Source organism: Tetranychus urticae, chromosome 1 (genome assembly GCF_039701765.1).
Source record: "Tetranychus urticae isolate SD_2017Ah chromosome 1, NJAU_TeUrti_SD_1.0, whole genome shotgun sequence".
Lineage (NCBI taxonomy): Eukaryota > Metazoa > Arthropoda > Arachnida > Trombidiformes > Tetranychidae > Tetranychus > Tetranychus urticae.
Window position 1 is genome coordinate 25534549 of NC_142958.1, and position 23429 is coordinate 25557977.

General features: G+C 31.6%; 4 protein-coding genes and 1 long non-coding RNA gene across 9 annotated transcripts in view; 3 read left to right on the forward strand and 2 right to left on the reverse strand.

Annotated features, from left to right (window-relative positions):
* LOC107364614 (glutamate receptor ionotropic, kainate 2-like) overlaps window positions 1–6258 on the reverse strand; it is a 58638-nt gene extending 52380 nt beyond the window's left edge. The window contains exon 1 of the mRNA XM_015932041.3: window positions 5410–6258. Coding sequence (XP_015787527.2) covers window positions 5410–5542 — 133 coding nt within the window. The 5' untranslated portion in view covers window positions 5543–6258. The remainder of the gene's footprint in view (window positions 1–5409) is intronic.
* Window positions 6259–10652: 4394 nt separating this feature from the next.
* LOC107364650 (peptidyl-prolyl cis-trans isomerase H) lies at window positions 10653–11653 on the forward strand. The gene is made up of 3 exons (XM_015932080.2): window positions 10653–10923; window positions 10993–11061; window positions 11156–11653. The coding sequence occupies exons 1-3, from the start codon at window positions 10775–10777 to the stop codon at window positions 11487–11489; spliced, it is 552 nt and encodes a 183-aa protein (XP_015787566.1). The 5' UTR covers window positions 10653–10774; the 3' UTR covers window positions 11490–11653.
* Window positions 11654–11690: 37 nt separating this feature from the next.
* Window positions 11691–12062, reverse strand: LOC149094838 (uncharacterized). Its single transcript, XR_016198011.1, has 2 exons — window positions 11885–12062; window positions 11691–11723 (listed from the first exon to the last, which is right to left on the reverse strand). It is a non-coding gene; the product is annotated as an uncharacterized LOC149094838 (long non-coding RNA).
* A 588-nt stretch (window positions 12063–12650) lies between these two features.
* LOC107364530 (RNA 2',3'-cyclic phosphatase ANGEL2-like) lies at window positions 12651–14385 on the forward strand. Its single transcript, XM_015931905.3, has one exon. The coding sequence runs from the start codon at window positions 12722–12724 to the stop codon at window positions 14117–14119; it is 1398 nt and encodes a 465-aa protein (XP_015787391.1). The 5' UTR covers window positions 12651–12721; the 3' UTR covers window positions 14120–14385.
* A 24-nt stretch (window positions 14386–14409) lies between these two features.
* LOC107364531 (galactose-3-O-sulfotransferase 2-like) lies at window positions 14410–23047 on the forward strand. Of its 5 annotated transcripts, XM_015931907.3 has the most exons (6): window positions 15125–15977; window positions 16042–16178; window positions 16327–16493; window positions 16702–17476; window positions 18591–19275; window positions 21756–23047. In XM_015931907.3, exons 4-6 carry the CDS (start codon window positions 17268–17270, stop codon window positions 22125–22127), a joined length of 1266 nt encoding a protein of 421 aa, XP_015787393.1. In that variant the 5' UTR covers window positions 15125–15977; window positions 16042–16178; window positions 16327–16493; window positions 16702–17267; the 3' UTR covers window positions 22128–23047. The 5 variants fall into 5 exon arrangements, 3 of the variants coding, with proteins under 3 accessions (XP_015787393.1, XP_015787394.1, XP_015787396.1); XM_015931908.3 differs by lacking the exon at window positions 16327–16493; XR_016198009.1 differs by lacking the exons at window positions 16327–16493; window positions 16702–17476; window positions 18591–19275; window positions 21756–23047 and adding an exon at window positions 14410–15103 and having other exon boundaries at window positions 15236–15977; window positions 16042–16126.
* Window positions 23048–23429: the final 382 nt, after the last annotated feature.

Consider the following 23429-nt stretch of genomic DNA (forward strand, 5'->3'; position numbering starts at 1 on the left):
GAAACTTTTATCCTGTTGTTATCTTTTCACATGCATTTCTTGAAAGGTATTTATTAGGCTCAACATTAAAATTTAACGTCAAATAAACGATCCAAGAAACAAAATGACAATCACATTACTGTGGCAGAGTTTAGGCCATAAACAGTTGAGAAAAGACCAAAATCATGAAAAATGGAACGATTCATCTCTTGCCTTGCAATTACACAACGTTTTCAGGACAAAATTGGTGCAAACCTTTCTTCAGGTTCATGTTGAATCTTTCAAGGCAAAGATATTTCAAATGAGATTCAGTGCCAACGATTGATTGATTATTGACCAGTTTAGTCGATAGCAAAATTTTAATATCAAATTAAGAGTTTTGTCATCTAATCCATCAACTTTTCAGATCAGTTCGAAGTTTCATTGTAATACATTGTCGATATTATAATGATAAATAATTCGAGGAAATAAATTATTTCAAAATGCCTTCAATGACTTTGATTTTATTAATAACTTCAGTTCTTCAAAATGTCTTAAAACGTTCTGATATGAAATGTGGTAACATAAGCGGTTCTCAAGATTTTTTGAGGACAAAAAAAGTAAAAGTGAAATTGATTCAACGATAGTTTAAGTTAAAATCTGAGTTTCGCTTCATTACGCTCCGATAATAATAAGCGCAACTCACTACATCACTAACGCTCCGTTTTTTGGCAAGCGATCTACTGACGTATTCAACATTGTCAACTTTAAACATTCAAAATCTACTCTGAATATCAAGATTTGGTTGACTGCAACGGCAATTGAAATGTGAAATAAATGGCGACTTTACATTAGACTGTAAAGACAATTTATTGAGGTTCCTACATTCGATGAGCCTAAAGTCGAGTTTTAAGTTTAAGAAGTTCAATATATTCATAAACCAGAATTTCCTTTTCCAGAAAAACTTTTAAACTCGAAAAGATGAAAGATGCATATTTTTCGATTTTCGTTGCATTCCCTTGAAAGCATCATTCACACTCACTCAGCACTTAGTTTTGTTCAACTGTCTGAATCTTATATTGAAATTTTCCTGTTTTCACATTAATTTGAACATTATTTCCACGAGTCCAATTTTTCAATTTAAACGTAATATCTTGACGAATGGAAATGTCAAGCTGAAAATGGAAACTAAAGTAAACTTGAAATAATTGTTTTCCCTGGCAAATTATTTTGAAAGCCAAACAGGGACTAAGTGATTTTATCGCATGAAGAAAACATTTGTAACATTAGTAAAGAAAAACAAAGAATCTAAAAAATTGAATCCTCAAGCTTAATATGTATTTACATTGAATTAGATTTGGGCGAAGAGTAAAAACAGTGAAATGACAGAAAGAAAAGGAGATTCAGGAGAAGACACAGAAATAAAGACAAAAATAATATTCAAGGTAAAATGAGAAAGAAACTCAGGTTATTGAATAAGAAAAATCTACTTTTCTTATTCATCTTCTTGTTGAACCATTTTTTGCATTTTTACATCTCTCTTTACCTCGTCTTTTCCTCACCTTATTGTGAACAGTTTAAACAGTCTTTTCTCCATTCTCTGGATCGTCTTCATTCTTTCATTTCTTTTTCATCTTCTGGTTAAAATGATGATGATAAATGAAAGAGGCAACAAAAATGCTCATCCGAATGAATCGAGTAAAACGATGTCATGTTACTGTCAAAGAATGTTGAAAAATGTGAAAAATATGGGTTAACCTTTCTTAATACAATGAGAAGAGAAAGTAAAGGAAAAATTGTGAAATATTCAGAGAACATCATGAAACCTGGAAGAAAAAGGGAAAACAGCAAGAGAAGAAAAGAGTTATAACAAAAGAGATAACTGAATAAGAAGGAAAATAAAACCTGAACTGAGAGTGAAACTTCCGGAACAGATAACAATTGGAATCCTTGACATTAAGTTTATCATTTTCTTGAATAAATCAACTCTTATCAATCACAATATCATCAGGATTATCACCGTTTCAATCATTCTCAATGTGATTCTTTTCCATTACATTTCTCTTAACAGAAACTTTTTTCACCTCATTTTGTGATCATTATTAATTGAAGTTTCAATAATTGTTTAATCAATTGAAATTAGCTGGAAATATTTACTGGCTAATGATAATTAATATAATCGTTTTTAGACTCATGATATCAATGGTTTTTTCTGGTGAAAGGAAACAAAAGCTTGTAAAGATTAGTCTGTAAAGAGTTGATGGTGATGATAAAGATGAAGGGGTGAGAAGAGGCAAGTTTAATTTGGTTATAATGCAGGGAAAAATAGAAGGTCAGAATCAGGGAAAAGGGTAACATTCAATGTTGAACCAGATTGTTTGGGTTTAGTGACAAGCAAAGTGAAGGGAAAAGATTGGGCAAAGTCAACCAAATGAAGATGAATGCGATGATGTGATGATGGAAAAGGATGAAAATGAAGATTCATTAGGAATCGCAGAAATGTCTAAATGTTCAAATTGGTCTGAAATATCGCCTTTTCAATGGAATGAAATGCTTTGAGAAAAAAAAACAATTTAATTCATTCCAACTGGAAACTTTCATTTGCCGCAAGTGACAAAAAAAGTTAGCCTCAACATTTCAAGTAATTAAATTATCGGTAAACTTAATTTTCAAATTCATCAATTTTCTTCTCTATTCAAAAAGATTAGCTAATTTCAGGTGAATTTCAATGTATTAATACAACCTTTAGAGGTTAAATGAACATTTTTTCGATATCCAATCTGTTTGAGACAGAATTGGAATTAGAATTGAATTTTTTTCTTTTAAAATTTCAATGAACATGGAGATTAATATTGAGTGTTTCAATCTTTTGAATTTTACAATTGAAATGATACAATGGTTTGTTGGCTCGTATTGAAAATAATGAAATAATTGGTAAAAGGTTTTCTTCTTTGTGTAAAGTAATTGATGATAATGCATAGTTAATTAGTTAATTATCAATAACAAGAAAGGTTGATTAATTAATTAACTTGGTTTAATGTTCATTCCTTTTCCTTGCCTAAAGGTTAATTCAGTTGTTGTTTTTTTTATTCTGTTATAAGATATGATTTATTGTTTTCATTATTTATTATCATTTACTTCAAGTTTAAATGTTTTGCTTTTGTCAACAGAAACCATTGTTGACCCTGCATTCATATTAAAAGGTATTAATCTGATTAGACAAGAGATTGAATACTTGACATTAAATGAACCGATAATGGATTCTCATCTTTACTGGAGAAACGGTTCATCAGATGAAAAACAATGTTCAGATGAAGGTATCAACACATTTGAACAGTTAATTATTTCAAGGTGAACTCAGTTTAATAAAACTGGAACAAGAATAAAAATGAATTAGAAACTGTGGTTGAAGGAGAATCGATTGAGTGTGAATTAACAGTTTATTCAAGAGTAAGAACTGATTCAGGATTTGAGGTAATCAACAAAGTGTATTTGGTCAAGAGTCACGAAAAGTTGTGAGGCAAAAGAGGATGCAAGAGGAAGACAAAGGATTTTGTTTAGTTTCATGAGGATTCAGAGAGAGAATCAAAATGACAATATGAAAAATCAGGAAAAGGGAAAGAACCAAGTTTTGGTTTCACCTTTACTTGATGTATGCATTCATAGATGAGAATCAAGAAGATGGTGAAAAAGGTAAAAGATGAAGATGCAAGAGGAAAGAAGTGAAGATGATTAAAGAAGATATTGAAGGTAAAAACAAATAGAGAATGGGAAAAGATGAAAAGAGGTTGAAATAATAGGTTTTTATCGGAATTTGGGACAGAAATTGTCATGGAAAAAAGGGAACAAGAAAAAATTGATTTTCTCGATAAATTGTTAATCAACATTGATAATGAAGGAAATGAGGTTCAAAGTGAAGCCTGTGCATAACTCACATATTTTCATGTTAATGTTCACTCACTGATAATCATCTAATCCATGATTAGATAATTGAAGGATTGGGTAAAAACAAACGGATAAATCAATGGAATACGAATAAAGGATCAACATTTCTCATTATTTTTCCTCTTCTCCATCATGTTCACCTTCAACCATTCATGTCACATTGTGTGTCAAATGATGATACAAGATCATGTAATCGATGGTTCGATTAACTTGCAATCGATGAAAACTGACTTTTCCTTTTTTTCCTCTTCTTCTCTTCGATTCTTTACATCAGATCATGTTGTTTAATCATGATGCTTGCATCTTCATGTTTCTCATTTTTCACTTTACCCAGAGTAGGTTGAATGACAGATTTGTTTTGAACTTGCTGCACTAACTGTACATTAAAAAGCACACAAAAGGCAACGATTGATTGTGTTTAATTTGGTTAAACTGGAAACCGGAAAATGAGACAATCTTTAGCATTAGGTAAATGGCAATAAATGAAACCATTTGTTGGTTCTAATATTGAACATTTAACATGATAAAATGTATAGAGACTGGGAAACCAGATGAAAAAGGTTAATACTAAATGTGTACATTTTGTTCATCTTATTGTTGAGAAGTTGAAAAACTTTAAATTTATTGAATTGATTTTTGCTTTTCTCTTTCTTTTGGACGCTTTATTTCATTTCGCCATTGTTCATTGTTCATTTCCCTATTCATTCAATGTTCACAATTTTTTTTATTCACCATGTTTGCTCATTGTTAATCGCTGTAAACATTTCATGTTATGGATCATTATTATAGTCATCAACATTCTTACCCTTCATTTTATCCTCTAAATCCTTTCTTTTTGTATTCCATTCTGTTTCAACTCAACTCATTATCATACTGTCTGGGTTTTAATCAAAACTAAGCAACTTTTTAATTTCCTCGTTCATTTTGCTGTCAGGAATTGGATAAAAAAACCAAATTGCAATCAAATTTTTGAGATAATTTTGAAGCCATTCGTGATAAAAGCAAATGAATGAGAGACACAATTGGTTAACCAGTAAGGTTGGAAGAGATTAAAGTTGGATAAGATCAACCAATTGACCGGTTTTTAGGGGCAAAATATACAGAAGATTGACATTGGGAAAAGATAAAGGCTATCAAAAATTGCTTTTACTGATTATCTTTGGTCGTTTGAGTTTGGAGTTTGAGTGAAACAATTTTTGCCATTTATTTTGGTCGAAATTCAGATTCCGTTCTGTGAATTTCTTGGTGAAAGCTTCTTTAGTGTATTAAACAGTTGGAGATTGTTTACTCTGACATTAATCAGAATTTTTGATTTTCTCATTTATGTCTGTGATTGTTATCGATGTCATCAGTGAAATCACTTTTTGTTGGGAGGTTTAAGGTAAAATGGGATATCTTGAAGGATCTAACATGAAGGGTTTGACATTAAAATTGATTAAAAGAAGGATGAAATGGCTGGAAATTGGCAATCAAAGGAAAGGATTGAATAATTGATTTTAAACTTACCTATCTTAACCACTCTAGGAACTCCGGATACACTTTTAACCATTGAAACATTACCAACAACAAGAAGAGTATAAATAATTTTAAGTAATTGAATAACCATTAGACAAAAATTGGTTTCAATTTGAAGCAACATTTTCACCTCTTTTCCTCCAATTGGCTTGTATTTAACTGTAACTATGGTTGATGGATTCTAGCTACAATTAATATTAGATGTAAACAGTTAGATTTTAAATTTTAATGTTGCTCTTGAGTTGATGGCGGTGTTGCTGTTGACTTATGAGATTGTTTCTTGTAACTCAAGTCAACACTTGATTTGATTTAACTTTGAGACATTCAATTTAGTAAATGGTCTTGTTAACAGTAAATTGTAAATTTGTTAAATTGTAGATTAATGATTGTAACATGAAAAAGAGGGAAAAATTACTAATTAAAGGCTAGAAAAAAATGGTAGCACATTATTTTTATCCAAAAGATTGTTGTCTTTTGCATCTGCTGAGAGTGGAGACAATTGAGTTTGTTTCAATTAATCCAATTTACAGGTTGATATTGTGGGTTACATGAGCCAATTGGTTAAACTAGTTGCCGTGTTTAATCACAAATTGTAAATATAAATCCATTGGAAACTTTAATCAACATTAATGAAAAAATCACAATAAACAGAAAACAGTTTGTAAGTGCTAAAACAAGGGTTAACTATAACACATATCGGGCAAGCTCGACCCTTTTCTTTCACCAAATTTAATTATTATCTCAAATTCTGCTTCTGATTCTCCAACGAAAATCAAATTCTCAGAACCTTCAGAGCAGCTGAGACATTGAACAGTTGAGAAACAGTTTATCTGAAGGGAAAATAACGAATAGAAAAGTTTTCATCCAAACGAACCATTTTTGAACCACCAAAGTGTATTTAGTGTCGACCTCTCTTAACAACTTTACTAACCTTAACTGATAGTTGAATATACACTACACATTACTGATACATTACATATCATACATTTCGTGTACATGTATAAACAATAAACAACATGATGATATCACCTGTAAAAGGACTAATTGATATCCTGAATATTTATGAAATAGGAATCCGATCCTTAATTTGTAATGTCCTTACAAAGAAACTTCACGGAGAATACAAACTGATTTTGATGTTCTATAGCTCGAAAGAGTTCGTCGAGTAAATAAAGAGTCTCATTTTTTAGCTGCTGATACGAACCTGAGCAAAAGTTACAGGGTATCCTATCGAAAATTTCAGGCCACAATATATAAAATCCACAGGGCTATTCAGCTACTTAGTAAGATGAACGCTAATAACTCTGCAACCACTCTGCTTCTTTCACAACAAGTTGATTTTTCTTTGAATTCTGATGGATAGTTAGATAAACATTCACTGGAAACTAGAATTTATCATTTTTCATATGAAAAATGAATTTCAGTACTGATTGAGCCCCAATGTGCGTAAAAATGCGAATTTCCATAAAAAGTGAAAATTCAAATAACGACGTTCGGAAACTTAAATGTCAATAACTCAAGCATGGTTGATGACAGATTGTCACAACTTGATCAGTAAGACTTTCCGTCTTCAAAAATGATGTTATGACCTCAGATTGACCTCTAGAAGCAGCAGCGATTTCCAAAAAATAGCCTTTAATTACCTTGTCCTTGAAACATAAAAAACAAATGTCGCTCAAACTCACTATATTTGATTCCCAGGCTGATAGTATCTCTGTTTGTAGAGTTATTAGCGTTCAACATCTTACTAACAAAAGTAAGTAGCTGAATCGCCCTGTATTTCACAAAATTACAGTACACGCAAAAAGTTTAAGAATGGCGATTTTATTTCAATAACTCAGCCATTCTACTTGAAAAATTTATCAAAATTAGCGCAGTGTTCTCAGCATAATTAACAATAATTAACTGAGAAGTTATCATCAAAAATAAATTACATCACGAGATTTTTTACCTCAAATCAGCTTTGCAATTCGCAAATAAGTCCATGACCAACCTTTTTTCCCAAAGAAGCCCATGTTTAATTAAATTTACAAATTTTATTTGAAAAACTAATGCGAATTTCACCAAAATTCGCTAATTATGTTATCAAATGATGAATGAAAATTGGATAGAAAGTCATGAAATCATCCTGATTGGTTAAGAAAATAAATCGAAAATTTCTAAGCTTTTGTTACTTTTATTTTAACGAGTTTACAATTAGAATTGAAGAAGCCGGTTTCCTTCGAGCTTTCCTTTTCTTTCAAGAAATTCGATGATTGCTTCGAAGGTAGCCAAATCTGGGACGAATTCTGGGTCGTGTATTAATCCAAAAGATGGGGCTTGATCATCTTGATATCCTAGGATGGTCTTCCTAGGTGGACTAACTTCAGGAACTTCAGTCACAGTAACTGGCATTGGACCGTCCATATAAACTTTCATTAATGGAGATATGCCATCGTTTCCATCGCTTGCTTGAGGATCTAACTTGGTTTGACCACTCATTGGATTAGTCAAGCCATTCGTTGGCATACCAATAATTTGCGTAGAAACATAATTAGTTGTTGTTAAAGCAAAAATAAATAAGCTTAAACACATTTTAAAATTCATTTTGAAATCGTTTTTTAACTTTGTTTATCTCGAGTTGAGATAAATTGATGATTTACATCCATCCGAGTTGCGAGTTTTATAGTAACCTCAAAGGCATCTGATCAAATCTATTACTGTTCTGGAAACGGAAATATATTCATTTCTTTGCATTTGCTGTGTTTGTTTTTGGGTTTACTTTTGCAAATTAATCAGACTAATTTTTTACATTGAATAAAAGCATGAAACGCAACAGTTTCAGAAATGTACAAGCAATATTTGAACAATTGTCTCACTTGTCAGTCCATTCTTGACTTTCTACAAAATAATTTTTACGGAATTTTTACCAATGAATAATATATTCTCTTGTACTGGGTTACTGTACTACTGTAATTAAATGGTTAACTAAAGTAAGAGGCTGTAAAAATCGTATTTTCCATTCGAGTTTCACCAAGATTTCAGGCATTAAAATTAAAGCAAAAGGAATTTAATTGTCACTGAGTACAAGAGAATGTATTAATTCATTGGTGAAAATTCCGTAAAAATTATTTTGTTTGATCAAATGTTGAAATAAACAATGAAAGTAGTAAACAAACTCTAAAAAGATGATATTATAATGCTAAATCAAGTCCTTTCATTGCTATCAAGTGGATTAATTAGTGGAATAATTAGTGATTATTAAGTTTAATTCATACATCAATATTTATTGTTCTTTCCAGGCTGCTCTTAATATGCATACTCAAACATACGCTGATCATGTCAAGAAGCATGGTGTTACTAGTGTAATAAACCTGTTCCTTGGTAGTTACCTTTTGACTAAGGCAATTCGCAACATGAATTTTTTAAATATTTATGAAGTTATACTGAAATCAAAGTTTTTGATAATCAATAGCAAAACGCAATTTTAAGATAGAGTAAACTGAGTTTTGAGTAAACTATAAAAATGTTTGCTTTCTGGTTCAAGCTTAATTTTTCAAATCAAACTAGCCACAAACTTAAGTCAAGCTTTTATTATCGGTAATTAAAATGCCACTTGTCAATGACAAGTTTTCATAGCTTAATTCATCAACTTTTGCAGGAGATTCATTGCTTTGAAAAATGAATAAGTTAAACTTTCATTTACACTTGACCATGTTTTAATTTATTATCATATTTGGTGGAATGATAGAAGTTTTTTTACGCCATCTTGCCTTTATGCTTTTAGAACCAGATTTTATAAATGTTTGCTTTTCTGATCACTAAACTCCTAGATGTATCTTTTACGAATTTCATGTGAAGTTTATTGAGATCTAAAACTGTTGCGTTTTATGCTTTTATTCATGGTAAAAATTACTTTCATTAATTTGCAAAAGTAAACCCAAAAGCAAACACAGCAAATGCAACAAGTATTGAATATATTTCCGTTCCCAGAACATTAATAGGTTTGAACAGATGCCTTTGAGGTTACTATAAAACTTACAACTCACAAGAGAGCTTCAGGCCGCAAATAATTATACAAAATGCTGACAAAATTGCGGAAGCAATTACAGAAAGAGAAGGAAGTAGCTCAATTGTTTTTACTGATGTTGAAGATGATCCCCAACGACGACGGCCAGATATTTCTCATGCTGGAAGAGAATTGAACTGAACTCCAAAAGTTTCTTTAAAAATTGGACTCAAGAAAACTATCGAATATTTCAGAAAGGCAATGTCTAATTTAAATGAAAATTGACGAGTAAAATTCATACATTTCGAAATTTCTTATCATCAAAGCTCTACAACCTAATCAACTTCAAATCAAAATATGTTTATTGAATTAGCAGCTAGAATTTGATTGTGATGTTCAAATGACCACACTAATGCTTGATGTGATCTTTACTTGATGTTATGTGCCAATAGTTAGCTAATAATATCATTGGATTGTAAATTTAAACAGAAGCTGTCCGACGACTAAATCAACCTTCTCATATAAGAATCAATCATTTCTTAGCCTCAATCCAAATCAAAAGGAGCCACTTAAACAAGATTTTCAAAAAGTCAATGCTGCGATCCACTTCTATGATAAACTTTCATTGCAGTTACAATTTTATCATTCCAATTGTATTGAATTGTCATCTTCATCATTCATTTTATTAAATATAACGCAAATCTAGTTTAAAAGATGGATTCATGTGTAAAATTTTAACTTCAATGTATATTTGGCCAATACGCATACCTCGCAATCAATAAAGGCTTTATTTAACGTAAAATTTAATTTGTAGTCATTATTTAATAAATGTAAATATTTTATTATTCTATCACTCATTATATTGCGAGCTGTTTGGTCAAATTTTTGTCGATATTTAAAACACTGGTAAAGAGAATGAAACATTAAAATTAATTTTTTTTCACAAAACATTACGAATCCAGCAATTGTGATCTTTGTTCAACTTTCCAACGGTGATAATTTTTCCTTGAATAGCTATTCGGTTTTAGAGATTCCGGGCAAGGAGGCCAATCACGATGAGTTGGCTATAACTGGACATGTAGGTCAGGTATTATCTAGACGGTGAAAAGGTACCTTTGTAATTGATTTGATTAACCGATTTGATTTAAATGGCTTCATGCGCCATCTTTTATTCATCTTACAAGTTGATTGATGTAGAAGTTGTTATGGTTACAATTTAATGCTTTCTGCTGATTATTGTTTTGGTTTTGTTTCAAATGATTAAATGCTTGTTCTTGTGTCATTACAAGGTTTAATTGATTAGTAATTGTATCAGAATTGTATCAATCGAAATTTCAGTTTTAGTTCAACTCGATCTTACACCACAATATGTCTTCTTGGAGTCAAATTCAATCATCATTGAGACATCCTAATAATCCTGTTGTGTTCTTTGATATTGCAATCGGTACAACTGAAGTTGGTCGGGTTAAATTTGAACTTTTTGCTGATATTACTCCTAAAACGGCTGAAAATTTCAGGTAACTGTTTTTTTTCTTGATTTGACCCAGATTGATATTAATTTTTGTGTCTACTTTTACTTATTTTAGACAATTCTGCACTGGAGAGTACAAAAAAGATGGTGTGCCTATTGGATATAAAAATTCATTCTTTCATAGGTTTGTTATATTCACTAAACTCGAATTAAATGTATATTCATTACTCAAAAACTTTGATATCCAATAATTCTAATCAGTCATGTTTTTCCTCTAGAGTGATAAAAGACTTCATGATCCAAGGGGGTGACTTTGTCAATGGAGATGGTACTGGATTAATGAGTATTTATGGAGGCAGATTTCAGGATGAAAGTTTTGATTTTAGCCATGATTCACCAGGGCTATTATCAATGGCTAATAGCGGCAAAGATACTAATGGGTGCCAATTTTTCATTACTTGTGCTCCTTGTGAATTTTTAGATGGCAAGCATGTTGTTTTCGGACGAATAGTGGATGGATTGCTGGTCATGAGAAAAATTGAAAACGTTCCCACTGGCCCTAATAATAAACCTAAAATCCAAGTCATGATATCGCAGTGTGGAGAGATGTGAATGTTATTTCAATATTTTCAAAATTTTCTAATTTTTTACCGAAAACACGGTTTCATTTATTCCCATTGTTAAACGTTTGATCTCTTTTAAATATCTAGGTCCGTTTAGTTGGACAGCAAAACTTCATCAATGACAAATAAATGATACGCTTGAAGTTCATTCAATCAAATTGCTATATTTTATTGGAAAGGATTTACAATCGGTAAGGGTATACAAAACCCCGTGAGCTGACTTCTTCTATTCTCAAGTCTCAGCTAGCTGAGTCGATATTCCCGCTGATCATGATAATCGGCCTAAATTTAACTGATTATGGTTTGAATTGTTTAGATTATTGTAGTCAGGACTATGTTTAGCTAGTTCGAGTTGAATTAAATTTGATTTGATTGTATTAACACCTTCTATTTTCAAGTCTAAACTAGTTTAATTAAGGCATCAGCTTTCATGGCTGACATGAGTTAATACAATCAAATCAAATTTAATTCAACTCGAACTAGCTAAACATAGTCCTGACTACAATAATCTAAACAATTCAAACCATAATCAGTTAAATTTAGGCCGATTATCATGATCAGCGGGAATATCGACTCAGCTAGCTGAGACTTGAGAATAGAAGAAGTCAGCTCACGGGGTTTTGTATACCCTTACCCATTTTCAAGTGTTTAACAGCAGAGAGAATCGAATATTTTCTCTTGTCAGTGTATTTTTAAAAACCTATGAAGCTTGCATTATGAAGATTATTTATGCATTAATTAGCAAATCTAATTAATTTTGTTTCTGTTCTTTTATTGGCATTGAATTAGAAGAGTTGAGATCTGAAAAACTCGATGAATTAGTAACAATGCTTTAGAAACTATGGCGAGCTTGAATTTGTAGGAAAAAAATTCACCAGTAGTAACAATTGTTGATAGCCTGTACAGCACCAAGATAGAAAATCAAAAGTCAAATTATTCCATTTGCTTACTCGCCAACTAATGTTTGGATAGGAAGTATTCAATTTATTAATCTCTTCACCTTCTTTTGAATTTCCCTCAATTGTCAGGTTAATCCAAAGAGTAACCTGGTTACCAGTAAACAACTTCATCTCTACATATGTTTATCGTGCATATCGAGGAGGAAACATTGACATGTATTTATTTGTTCAATTAATCATAACATCATTATCTCAACTGTTTTAGATTTTTAGTATATATTAAAGTGATATTTATGTTGTTGTCATTTATATGAGTATCTGAATGTTGAAAGTGCCATCTAAATTGTTATTATTGGTTAAAAAGTGCTCTTCATATAATATGCTTCAAGATTTCTACAATACCAATCGTTCATGGCATTTAACCAATCTCGGACGAAGCTGGCAAAACAACAGCTTTGCTCGCAATCAAGTGCCTGATAGGAATCAAAGCTCTATTAGAGGAGCTCGAAATGGAAACAATTGCAATGGAAATGTTGAATTTTCTATTATGTCCTACAATATTCTATCTCAAGACTTGTTAGAACAACATATTCAACTTTATCATGGTTGTCCTCGAAGTGCTCTAGACTGGCATTCTCGGCGACAAAGATTAGCCCGAGAAATACATGAATCCAATCCAGATATTATCTGCCTTCAAGAAGTTAATTCAAACCATCATGCACACTTCTACAAACCATTTCTCAACAATCAAGGATATGTTGGCTTTTATAAAAAAAGAACTGGATCTAAATATGATGGTTGTGCCCTTTATTATAAAACATCCAAGTTTACTTTATTGGACCATCTAGAAATTGAATTTTGCCGCCGTGATCTAACTCACCTTTTAGATCGAGATAATGTAGCAATAATCGGGGTCCTCAAACCATCTCAATTGAGTAACAATCAGTCTGTTTCAAGTCGATTAATTGTAGCCACTACTCATCTTCTCTTCAATCCAGCTCGTGGTGATATCAAGTTGGCGCAGATCAGGTTGCTTTTGGCTGAGCTAGATAGATTGATCAATCAGTTGAGCCCTGCCGAACAAAATCAATGTAATGTTATTCTTTGTGGGGACATGAACTCTCAACCTGACTCACCATTTTATAAGTTCATCACTGAAGGTTACTTGAATACTTCGGGATATTTCTCTGGAGACATCTCTGGACAGGATTTGAAGCAAGGCCGTCCTTGTCGTCCTTGTGATCTTAATCTAACTGGTATCAATCGTTCAACACAATTTGTTGAGATCGATAAAAGTATCGATTCCGTAAAGAACGACAATAATTGGAGGAGCTCAAATAAAAAAAGTGATAAAAGGGACGAAAATGGTATCAAGCAACTTAGACGAGAAGATTTTCTCTGGGAGGAAAAAAATGACAAAGATGAAGTTAATGAGTCGTCTTCCATATCTCATAATTTCAAATTTTCATCAGTCTATCCAACACAAGATAATTTTAACTTACCATTAGTCACTACTCACCATGAAAAGGGTTCTTGTATGGTTGATTACATCTTTTATACCAAATCAAGCAATCTGAAACTTTTAGGTTATCAAAGATTATTGAACAGTAACCAGATAGATAGAATAGGATTCCTTCCAAACAATTTTCTTGGTTCCGACCATTTGTCTCTCCATGCAAAATTTTTGCTAAAAAATAAAGCCAAAGTCCATAACCATTAGTAACATATTTGACCAGCAACCATTGTTCAATTTAGTCAAGTTTCCACTGACTTAAATGATTAACGAACCTAGATTTCACCTCATTTTCTTAAAACATGATTCAGCTAACAGAATCACTGCAATCTGCTTGACCAAGAGAAATAAAAACAAACATTATTTTTCTGGTTGACCCTTTTATATGAATACAATGTATTACAATTGTAAAACACTGTAATATAATCAAACATTTTGTACATATTAACAATAAAACATTGATGAATAAAAAATAAGTGTCCAAGTGTTATTAATCAAAACTGTTGATCCACGTAAACATCTGAGTTTTTTATCTTAAAAAGTTGGTATGAAATCATTAGCGATCGGGCGATTGATTTATTATCTGTTAAAATATCTTCTCTTTCCTGTGTTGTAGTTTTAAAATCCTGTCTACTTTTTGTTGAAATGCCTTTTATTTGATAATTATAATTCAATAATGAATAAAGTATTCTCATCTTTCGGCTTTAATGTCAGTGATAATATTTTCTAGAGATTTCAAAAGCTAATGGTTCCATTGTACATAAGCTGCTTGCTATGCATAAGATAGATAGTGTTACTTGGAAATTGGGTCTTTTGATCTCATCAACACTGATCTATGCATTGATTGAGATGATTGTTGGAGCAATCTTTTATTCAACAACCCTGATAGCTGATGGATATCACATGCTTGCTGATGCAGCCTCACTAATTGTTGCTCTTATTGGTTATATCTTTGCTTCAAGACCCTGGTCAAAGTCAACGTTTGGTTGGGCGCGGAGTGAGATTCTTGGCGCTTTAATCAATTCTCTTCTTTTGTTTATTTTAACCGGTGAAATCATCGTACATGCCATCAAATCTACCATTGCACCTGTTAAGATAGAAGAACCCAAAGTGGTTTTAGGTGTTGGTCTTGGTGGGTTACTCTTCAATCTTATTGGTTTCTGTGTTTTAAATGATATCAACCCGGTTAATGTAAGTATGACTAACTTGTAGAATCAGCAATATCTTCTGATATTTAAACTGTGATTCAACAAAAGCCATTATTTATCTGTTCTGATACAATTGACACATTTGTTAATTTATTTTCTTTGTGTTTACTCACAGATTGTTAAGAGATGTTTTTTTAACTTGAAAGATGTTGAGCAGCAACCTAAGCTGTCCAAATCAACGGAAATGAATCTCAGAGGAGCTGCTTTACATCTTCTTGGTGATTTGTCAGTGTCTATTTTGGTGGTTATATCGACAACAGCAAATTTACTCTTGGACTATAGATGGACTATTTACATTGACCCAGTGATGGCTTTTATTCCCGCTTTCTTTCTAAGCATTTCAGCATGGAAATTACTTCGAGAGTCGGCCATGATTTTATTGGAAGCAGTTCCTTCCCACATCCAAATTGAGTCAATCACAAAGTGCATCACCAGCATGTCTAAAGTCCGTTCGGTTCATGAATTTCATCTCTGGAGATTGTCTGGTGATGTAACTATTGCTAGTTTACATTGCGTGTTTGCCACGCCTGATGATTACATCGGTTCAATCAGAGACATTAAACATATTCTATGTCAAAAAGGAGTTCATTCAGCAACAATTCAACCTGAATTTTCATCAACTCCATTTAACGTTAATTACGACAGACCTTCTAAATTGGATCTATACGTGAAATATTGTCAAGCAGTTTCTGAAAGCTGTGATGGTCAAACTTGCTGTCCTGGCTTTGATAGTCAAAAATGACTCAAATCTCGTGCTTATTGCTAATTATCACTTTTCCCATGATTGGTCACCAAAATCATACAATCGTAACTCTTGGTAATCTCATTTCGTGTTGATCGCAATAGAAGAGCTTCTGGTAAATGTGAATCAAAATTCAATTTTCATTTCTTCTAATATTTTAATTTTTCTTTCTTTTCTAGATTTTGACTTGTTTTGTGCAAGAGGTTAATCAAGCATTAATGTTACATCTGATGAAAAAGTGACCAATCCACCAAAAAGTAGTTCCGAGTTGATTACAAAACGCGTCATGAAGAATATCATTAACAAGAGTTTGCAGGTAAATTCACATAATCTTCATAAATACTTTAAATTGTTATTCCATCTCTGTCAGAATCACCTTTTCCAGTTCCTAGATCTTCCCCTCTCTCGTATGCTGATCATTAGTATAATTAATCATAACTGTTCTTTATTTCTTTCTCTTTCAGGTAAAGTTTACATTATCGATTATCATTTTGGTTATTTTGAACACTTGAGGTGGCAGCACCATTATTCGAATGTCATGCTCACAGAATTGATTGGAATGAGTCTATTGAATGAAATGCATTGAAGTGGAAAGAAAGAGAAGACAAAACACAGAGGAAGATAAAGAGAGGTAAAAGCGAAGGGAGAAAATGAGAGAGATTTTGCTCATGACTTTACACCAAAGATTCCATTAGTTTGTAAGCTGAAAAGGTTTCCAATTTACTTGAGCTTAAATCAAATTGTAGCAAGTTCTCAATCAACCTCAACGTGGTTCAATATACAAAATGTGAATACGACTATTCCAATGTGTTCAATTTAATTCTTTCAATTTTTTCCAGTAATTTCACTCAATAGCTAATGCTAATCCATTGAAGTCATCATTCCATGAAAATTGTTCATCTAGTAAAACCAGGAAACTGAAATTTGAATGTTTCTGTTCACATTTTACTCCCAGAGTAAACATTACAAACCAAGATCATAAGCCAAGTCTTTAGCCTGGTGTCAGCTGAGTTGGATTGTGTTATCATTTATTTAAATTGGCCACTTCACTCGGAATCACTTTTAATCGAGCAGAAACACAGTTAATTTCATGATTAATTGTATATATTATGAATTGAAATGGCCCTTTTTATGGAAAGGAAATCAAGACTGTTTAACCATCGAAGTTACAATTACAAATTCAACTGGACAATCATCAATGATCAAAATAACCTGATAAGGAAAAGATGAACTATCCAGCCATAATTTACCCAATTTTCCAGCAATTTATTGATTTAATCTGCTAATGTTTACAAATCAACCATCTGATTAGCATTTAATTTTACACTTTTTACAAGTGTTGCAGTTGTAGCTACAGTTATAAATGTGATTTCATTTTCCGCTGTTACTTTGACTAAACCATCCAATGAATCGACCATTTGTCAAGTTATCATCCAAGCTCCAGTCCATAACTAACATTAAATACCAAAGACACCATCATGTTACCATCGATGGAATCTCCGCAAGTCATTACCATAGCTCTAGTGATACCTTTCGGTTGGGTAAAATCATCTTACCTTTGCTCATGTTTTCAGTTTTACTCTACCTAATACCCTACATAAGAATTGATAAAAGGTAAGTTGAAAGCATAACATTTCCTTGTCTTCTAATCAATATTATATTGATTCTAGTCAAATGAATTTATGTGTTATTAGCCGAACCAATTTAACTTTATTCATAGAAACCAACTCATACAACACAACCCAAGAATACATAATGATCCTCTTTGAATTATCGACAAACAGCGTAGAAAATAGGAATTCACCACAATCTCAATGATTAGTAGGGAAAATGACAATCAAGTGGATAAAATTTCTTGTTCTTTAACTTGCTCAAAATTACTTTGATTATCGTCAACTTTATCGACTTTATCGTAACTCTATTTTTATTCAGTGCATATGTTATCAAGTTACTTTGAGTTGAACTGAAAATATCAACATTCTGATCAGTCAAGAAAATTCCGTTTTTCTGCTTCAAACTTAAGTTTGGTTAAACTCCAGACTTGGCTTCTTGACCAAACTTATTGGCGTTTAGTATTTTCAAAGGTGATTAAGATTAAATTGATAAATTCAATCGATCCAAGATTATAATTTAAAGTTAATTCTCCCTTTCAACTCAAGTTACTCATTTTGCAACTCAATGTTTTTCACTCCGGTATTAGAGAGGAACTTTCCGTTAATTTGATCATGTAATCATGATTAGTCAATAGTTAATTATGCATTATTGAAAGTTTCACTCCAAGAATTACCAGAATTAATGTCAAGTTAACTCTTCAATTAATTTCATCTTCAACTCCTTGTGGACAAACAACATTAATGTTAAAAGCTATTTAGTTATTCACAAATTATCCATTACAGTTATAAGAATATATTAGATTGAACCTTTGACTTTCTATCTTTAATCAAATTCCAATCTTTAATGAAACGTTTTCAAGAAAATCTTACATGATTAACTGCATCTTTATACATCTCATCAAAGGCCTTGCTAATTATAGATCATAATTATACCCAACAGTTATGTGTTGTTGTTGTTGTATTGAACTGGTTAGATACCAAATGAAACCCAAAATTATGTTTTATTAAATAAAATTATTAAATTATGTTAATTACTTCAAGTACAAACATGGATATAATTTATCTTTAATCATCAATCAATTAATTGATTTTTCCTGTTTTCTTTTGTCTCACAGTTCTTATGATCCAAATGGTATCAATAATGATCAACTAATAAACATTAAGCGACCCAATCTATCCAATGGACAACAACAACCCTGTGACAAACCAGTTAGCAATATATTTTTCCTGAAAACGCATAAATGCGCATCATCAGCAATTCAACGGATCTTTCTTAAATATGGTTATCTTAATCAAAAATTATTTGCTCTTCCAGCGTCAGGCAATTATCTTGGACATCCTGAACCTTTTGATCGTTCTTTCCTGTCTGAACCTTTCTATGGAAAGTACAACATTTTCGCAGTACACACTCGCTTCAATTTAGGCCAAGTGGCGGCAGTTATGCCACCCTCTACTCTTTACATAACCATTTTACGGAATCCTTTATTCCTGTATGAATCCATGTTTGGTTATTGGAATTTAACCAAATTTTACCATTTACCACGCAATTTTCTGGACTTACCGGCAATACCAATTGAACAGCTACAAAGAGTTCGCTGGATTCAAAAGATTGGCGCAAATCAAATGTTTTTTGACCTCGGCTATGAACCAACCCAGTTAACCAGTGATCAAATTGACACCATTTTACCCAAATTGGATCAAATCTTTGATCTAGTCATGATTGCGGAAAGATTTGATGAATCCCTGATTCTTCTCAAAGACAAACTTTGCTGGTCTTTTGATGATATAATTACCTTTAAGGTAAGTCACGTTAGACCTAAATTATCATCATTTTGGACCAGTTTAGTCTCCTTAACCATTTATCTTCAGACTTTTCTCTCTCTCTCTCTGTCTCTTCCTTCTTTATCCTCTTCCTCTTCCTCTCAACTCATCATCCATTACCATCCATCCATCTTCACTTATTGTTTACACAGAACCTTGTTTGATTGATTGATTTTATCAAATAACAGTAATACAGGTTCATAATTTAACCTTATTACCAGTATTACATTGGTCAATTTTGTTTACCCATTACATCAACCATCATCAACTAATTGATCATCGCGATGTTTACAATTTAATTCAATTTAAACGATTCTCCTTTTTCAACACTCTTCAAACTCCTAACCACTCAACTAACCCTTATTTGCTTCCATTAATTCAAGTTTAATTTAATTTCATTGAACTTCATTTACATTAAACACTTTAAACAGTCTCATTTTCACTCTTGATAGTCATCAAAATTTACAAAAATTACTCAAATTACATTATATTTAAGTCAACAATTTAGTGTCAATTTTGTTCAATAATATAATTGAACTCAATCATTTTCAAGCAGTTTCAATATTTTAAATTTCAATGAAACACCATTTTAATGGTTTTATCAATTGAAATAGCAGCTAATTTTAATCAAACAATATTACTATGCAAATGTCAAACAAATTGACTTTTCATTTGAAATTTCAAATAAATTAGCAAAAGAATTTCGTCTTTTCTTGTTAGTCAGTTAATTTCAAATTGTTTCCTGTATTTAATATCAATTAGAAGCTATTGTCATTCGTAATGAGCCGATTCCAGCTGATTATCTATTGTATTTTGATGCTCAAATTATCATGATGTTTCATTGTGATAATAGTTTGTTTGAACACAATGGAACCAGTTGAAGCAATCAAACATATCAATGTTAATATTAGTACAAAAAGGCAACCTTTATGATTAAAGATATTATTAGATTTTTGATGAATGTAAACATTAGTGTTTCAATGGTCAAAATAATTAACCAAAAGGTAAAACTCAGAAAAATGGTTCATTAAATGTTTCTATTTATGTCTGAATAGAAGCTGAAACAGAAGTGAAATAGTTGATCATTTAAAACAATGTAACAATCAAGCCATTCTGATAATGTCAAGTTATCTGTAGAAATATACATTTACAAGTCGATTAGATTGGTTGAATAAATCAATTGAACTTTACCATGTTACATACACCAATAGACCATTGGTTGAATAATTAATCTTGAATTGGTTAGATCGAAGTGCAAAATGCAATATTTACCAACAACTCTGTATTATTGATCGGTTGATCGAGCATTTGAAAAGTTATGAATCAAAGAGCAAAAAATAGATTCTCACTTGACCAAGCTAAATGTTAAACTCAATGTCCATTCAAGTTATTTGTTTGGTATTATTAACCTCAATAGGCACACTTACCTGTTTCACAGACCTGGAAAAGTCTGTCAATGTTGGCTTCAGTTTCAATCTCATTTTACTATCACAATTGGTTGGTTTTTAATTTGTTCAAATGAATTTGTATGATGATGATGATGATGATGATGAAAAATGTACGTGATTAGATTTAATGGTATTCAGTTGAAGGTGATAAAATGTTAGGTTTTGTTGAAACCTGAATTGAATATGAAAAAGGCCATTTATAGATGATTAGTTAAGGATTTTGTATATCATTAGTTTCCCTCAATCATTGGTCAATGGCAATTTTTGGGTAAAATTGGATTTATGACAATTATTGACTATTTTTCTTGCCAATCTTTTGTCATTTATTTCATCATTGTCATTCAAATTCATGTTAATATAAGCTAATCAGTTGTAATTCAATTCAGATTTACCTGTGAAAGCTGATGATGGAGATAGCAACATGATAATTTACATTTCTTTTTTTCTTCTTTTCCATTTTTTCCATCATTTTTGATCTGAAAATTATGGACTTTTTTGCTGGATTAGGTTTGCAAAAGATGTTGATGTTACTTTAATGTGAAATCCTGAAACCACCCAGATATTGATTGATAACATTTCATTTATTGATTGCTTATTGTCTGTTGATACAGAAACATGAAAAAGGACTTCCTATGATATTTTACTTTTCAACTGTTATCAAATGTCTTGAACACTCTCAATTTGAATCTAATTAGCAATCTTAATTCATCTTTTAGGGTTTAATAAAAGCAAATTTGGTTTAAATTAAAATTTTGTGTTTACGCTCATTTTTTTACACATTTGGTCTTTCAAATCTGTCAGAATCATGATAAGGATTGATTTTAACTTGAGTTAATTGAAGTGCTGATCATGTTGCTGAAAGGTTGTCATTTTTAGATGAAAATCAAACTGAAAAATGTCTAGTTTACAAGGCATCAGTTAATCTTGTTAATTCATGTTCAATTGATCAAACCATTCACCCTGACTTTTCAACATTTATGCTAATTTCATTTCTACTTTATTTCACTTTAGATCAATGCTCGACCTCAACGGAAAAGTCTATCTCCATTGGCTGAAGAACGGATAAAAATGATTAACTGGGCTGATCTGAAATTGTATTCATATTTTTTAACCATTTTTGATCGTAAAGTTAAAGCGTATGGAATCAACCGAATGAAGTCTGATTTGGCTCAATTGCGTTCACGGGAAGCATTATGGTACTCTGAATGTGTATACAATGAGACCATTTCTTGGGGAAAATCAACATCCTCCGTTGTAAAATTCATCAATCGTAAACCAAGCAATTTAACCTGTGTTCTGTTGACTGCCACTGAACTGGAAGTGATCAACTTTATCCGTAGGAAGCAACGAAAATTTCATCCAGGATCAGTTAGGCGTTGGTAAAGCAAAGGACGCCAATCTTGGTCGAAAATAAAACTCAAAAGACAATAAAAAGCATGGATAACCTAAAGTGATTCATTATCGCACTTTATTGGTTTTCCATTGGAACTGGATTTTCATGATTTTTTGCTGACAGAATAGCCATTTGGTCAAAATTTATCTCATATTCTGATCATTTGTTGGCCGATTTCTATGGAATCAACAAAACAGTTGAATTTTTGCCTGAACAGCATTCTGAATGGCTAAGGCTGCCAAGCTAGTCGTTCAAAATTATCTGTGATTTTCCCTGAAATACATCAGCAATTTACTCACAGATATCAACTTATTGTAAAAATTTAATTCTAATATTGTTACAATTAATTTGATAGTTGGTTCATCGTGCTAACCATGATTAGGATTTCTGATCGATTGTGGTTCTCGATTCAACCAAGCAACAGCTTATTATTTTTTGTTTATTTATCTTTGTATAATAATGCCTTAGAGCTAACCATTTAATCAAGTGAGAAACTGAATTAACTTCAAATAACTCTATTGAAGTTTAATTGCAATTATGATCTCATATTCATGGCTAAATTGAAGCACCTTTTTCATCTGCTAGTCATTTTTGTTTCATCAAATGTTACTTTCCCACCACACTTTATCCCAACCATTTTGAATGCAAACAAATTTTGTAAATCTCAATCGAGAAGATATTTTAATGGAAACAAAACAAACCACGATTTGGACTTCAAACAAAATACTGATAATCTTGAGATTTACTTGATTCCCAATCCATCCATCAACTTTTGAAGACATTCAATGAAATACTGATCATTATCACACTAAATAAGAGTGCCTTTATATCCTTTCATTACAAAAACAATCTCCAAATTACCTGCTAAATAACCTTAAATAATAAACCTAATAACAAACATTTTCAAAAACTGCATCTGACACTTATTTTGAAACGCTTTCTTTAAATTATCAATTTATAAAACGCCAATCAAATGAGAAAAATTAAAACTAAAAGAAAGTCGATCAACATCGAAAAAGATTCATATTGAAACAATCATTTAAATAGGAAAAGCATTTGATTATGGGATAACTACTTTTATCACATTTTTTAATCCAAATTCGTAAAATTAATTGTAATCTTTCAGTATTATCCTTCATAGTAACTCAATTGGAGATTTCAATATTAGTCAATTTTCTGGTTCAACGTGATTTAGTACAAGAAAACGACAAAAGATGTCACTACTCTCACTTTAACCAGATTTGGGTTCAACCAAATTTTGTTAATCAATTTTAATTTAAATTGCAAATTAA

Bases quoted from the DNA above. Each gene is read 5' to 3' on its own strand.
- LOC107364650 (XM_015932080.2), top strand. From the start codon at position 10,775: ATGTCTTCTTGGAGTCAAATTCAATCATCATTGAGACATCCTAATAAT. The intron at 10,924-10,992 runs GTAACTGTTTTT...TACTTATTTTAG, and splicing joins AAAACGGCTGAAAATTTCAG to ACAATTCTGCACTGGAGAGT. The intron at 11,062-11,155 runs GTTTGTTATATT...TTTTTCCTCTAG, and splicing joins AAAAATTCATTCTTTCATAG to AGTGATAAAAGACTTCATGA.
- LOC107364530 (XM_015931905.3), top strand. From the start codon at position 12,722: ATGTTGAAAGTGCCATCTAAATTGTTATTATTGGTTAAAAAGTGCTCT.
- LOC107364531 (XM_015931907.3), top strand. From the start codon at position 17,268: ATGAATCGACCATTTGTCAAGTTATCATCCAAGCTCCAGTCCATAACT. The intron at 17,477-18,590 runs GTAAGTTGAAAG...TTTGTCTCACAG, and splicing joins TACATAAGAATTGATAAAAG to TTCTTATGATCCAAATGGTA. The intron at 19,276-21,755 runs GTAAGTCACGTT...ATTTCACTTTAG, and splicing joins ATGATATAATTACCTTTAAG to ATCAATGCTCGACCTCAACG.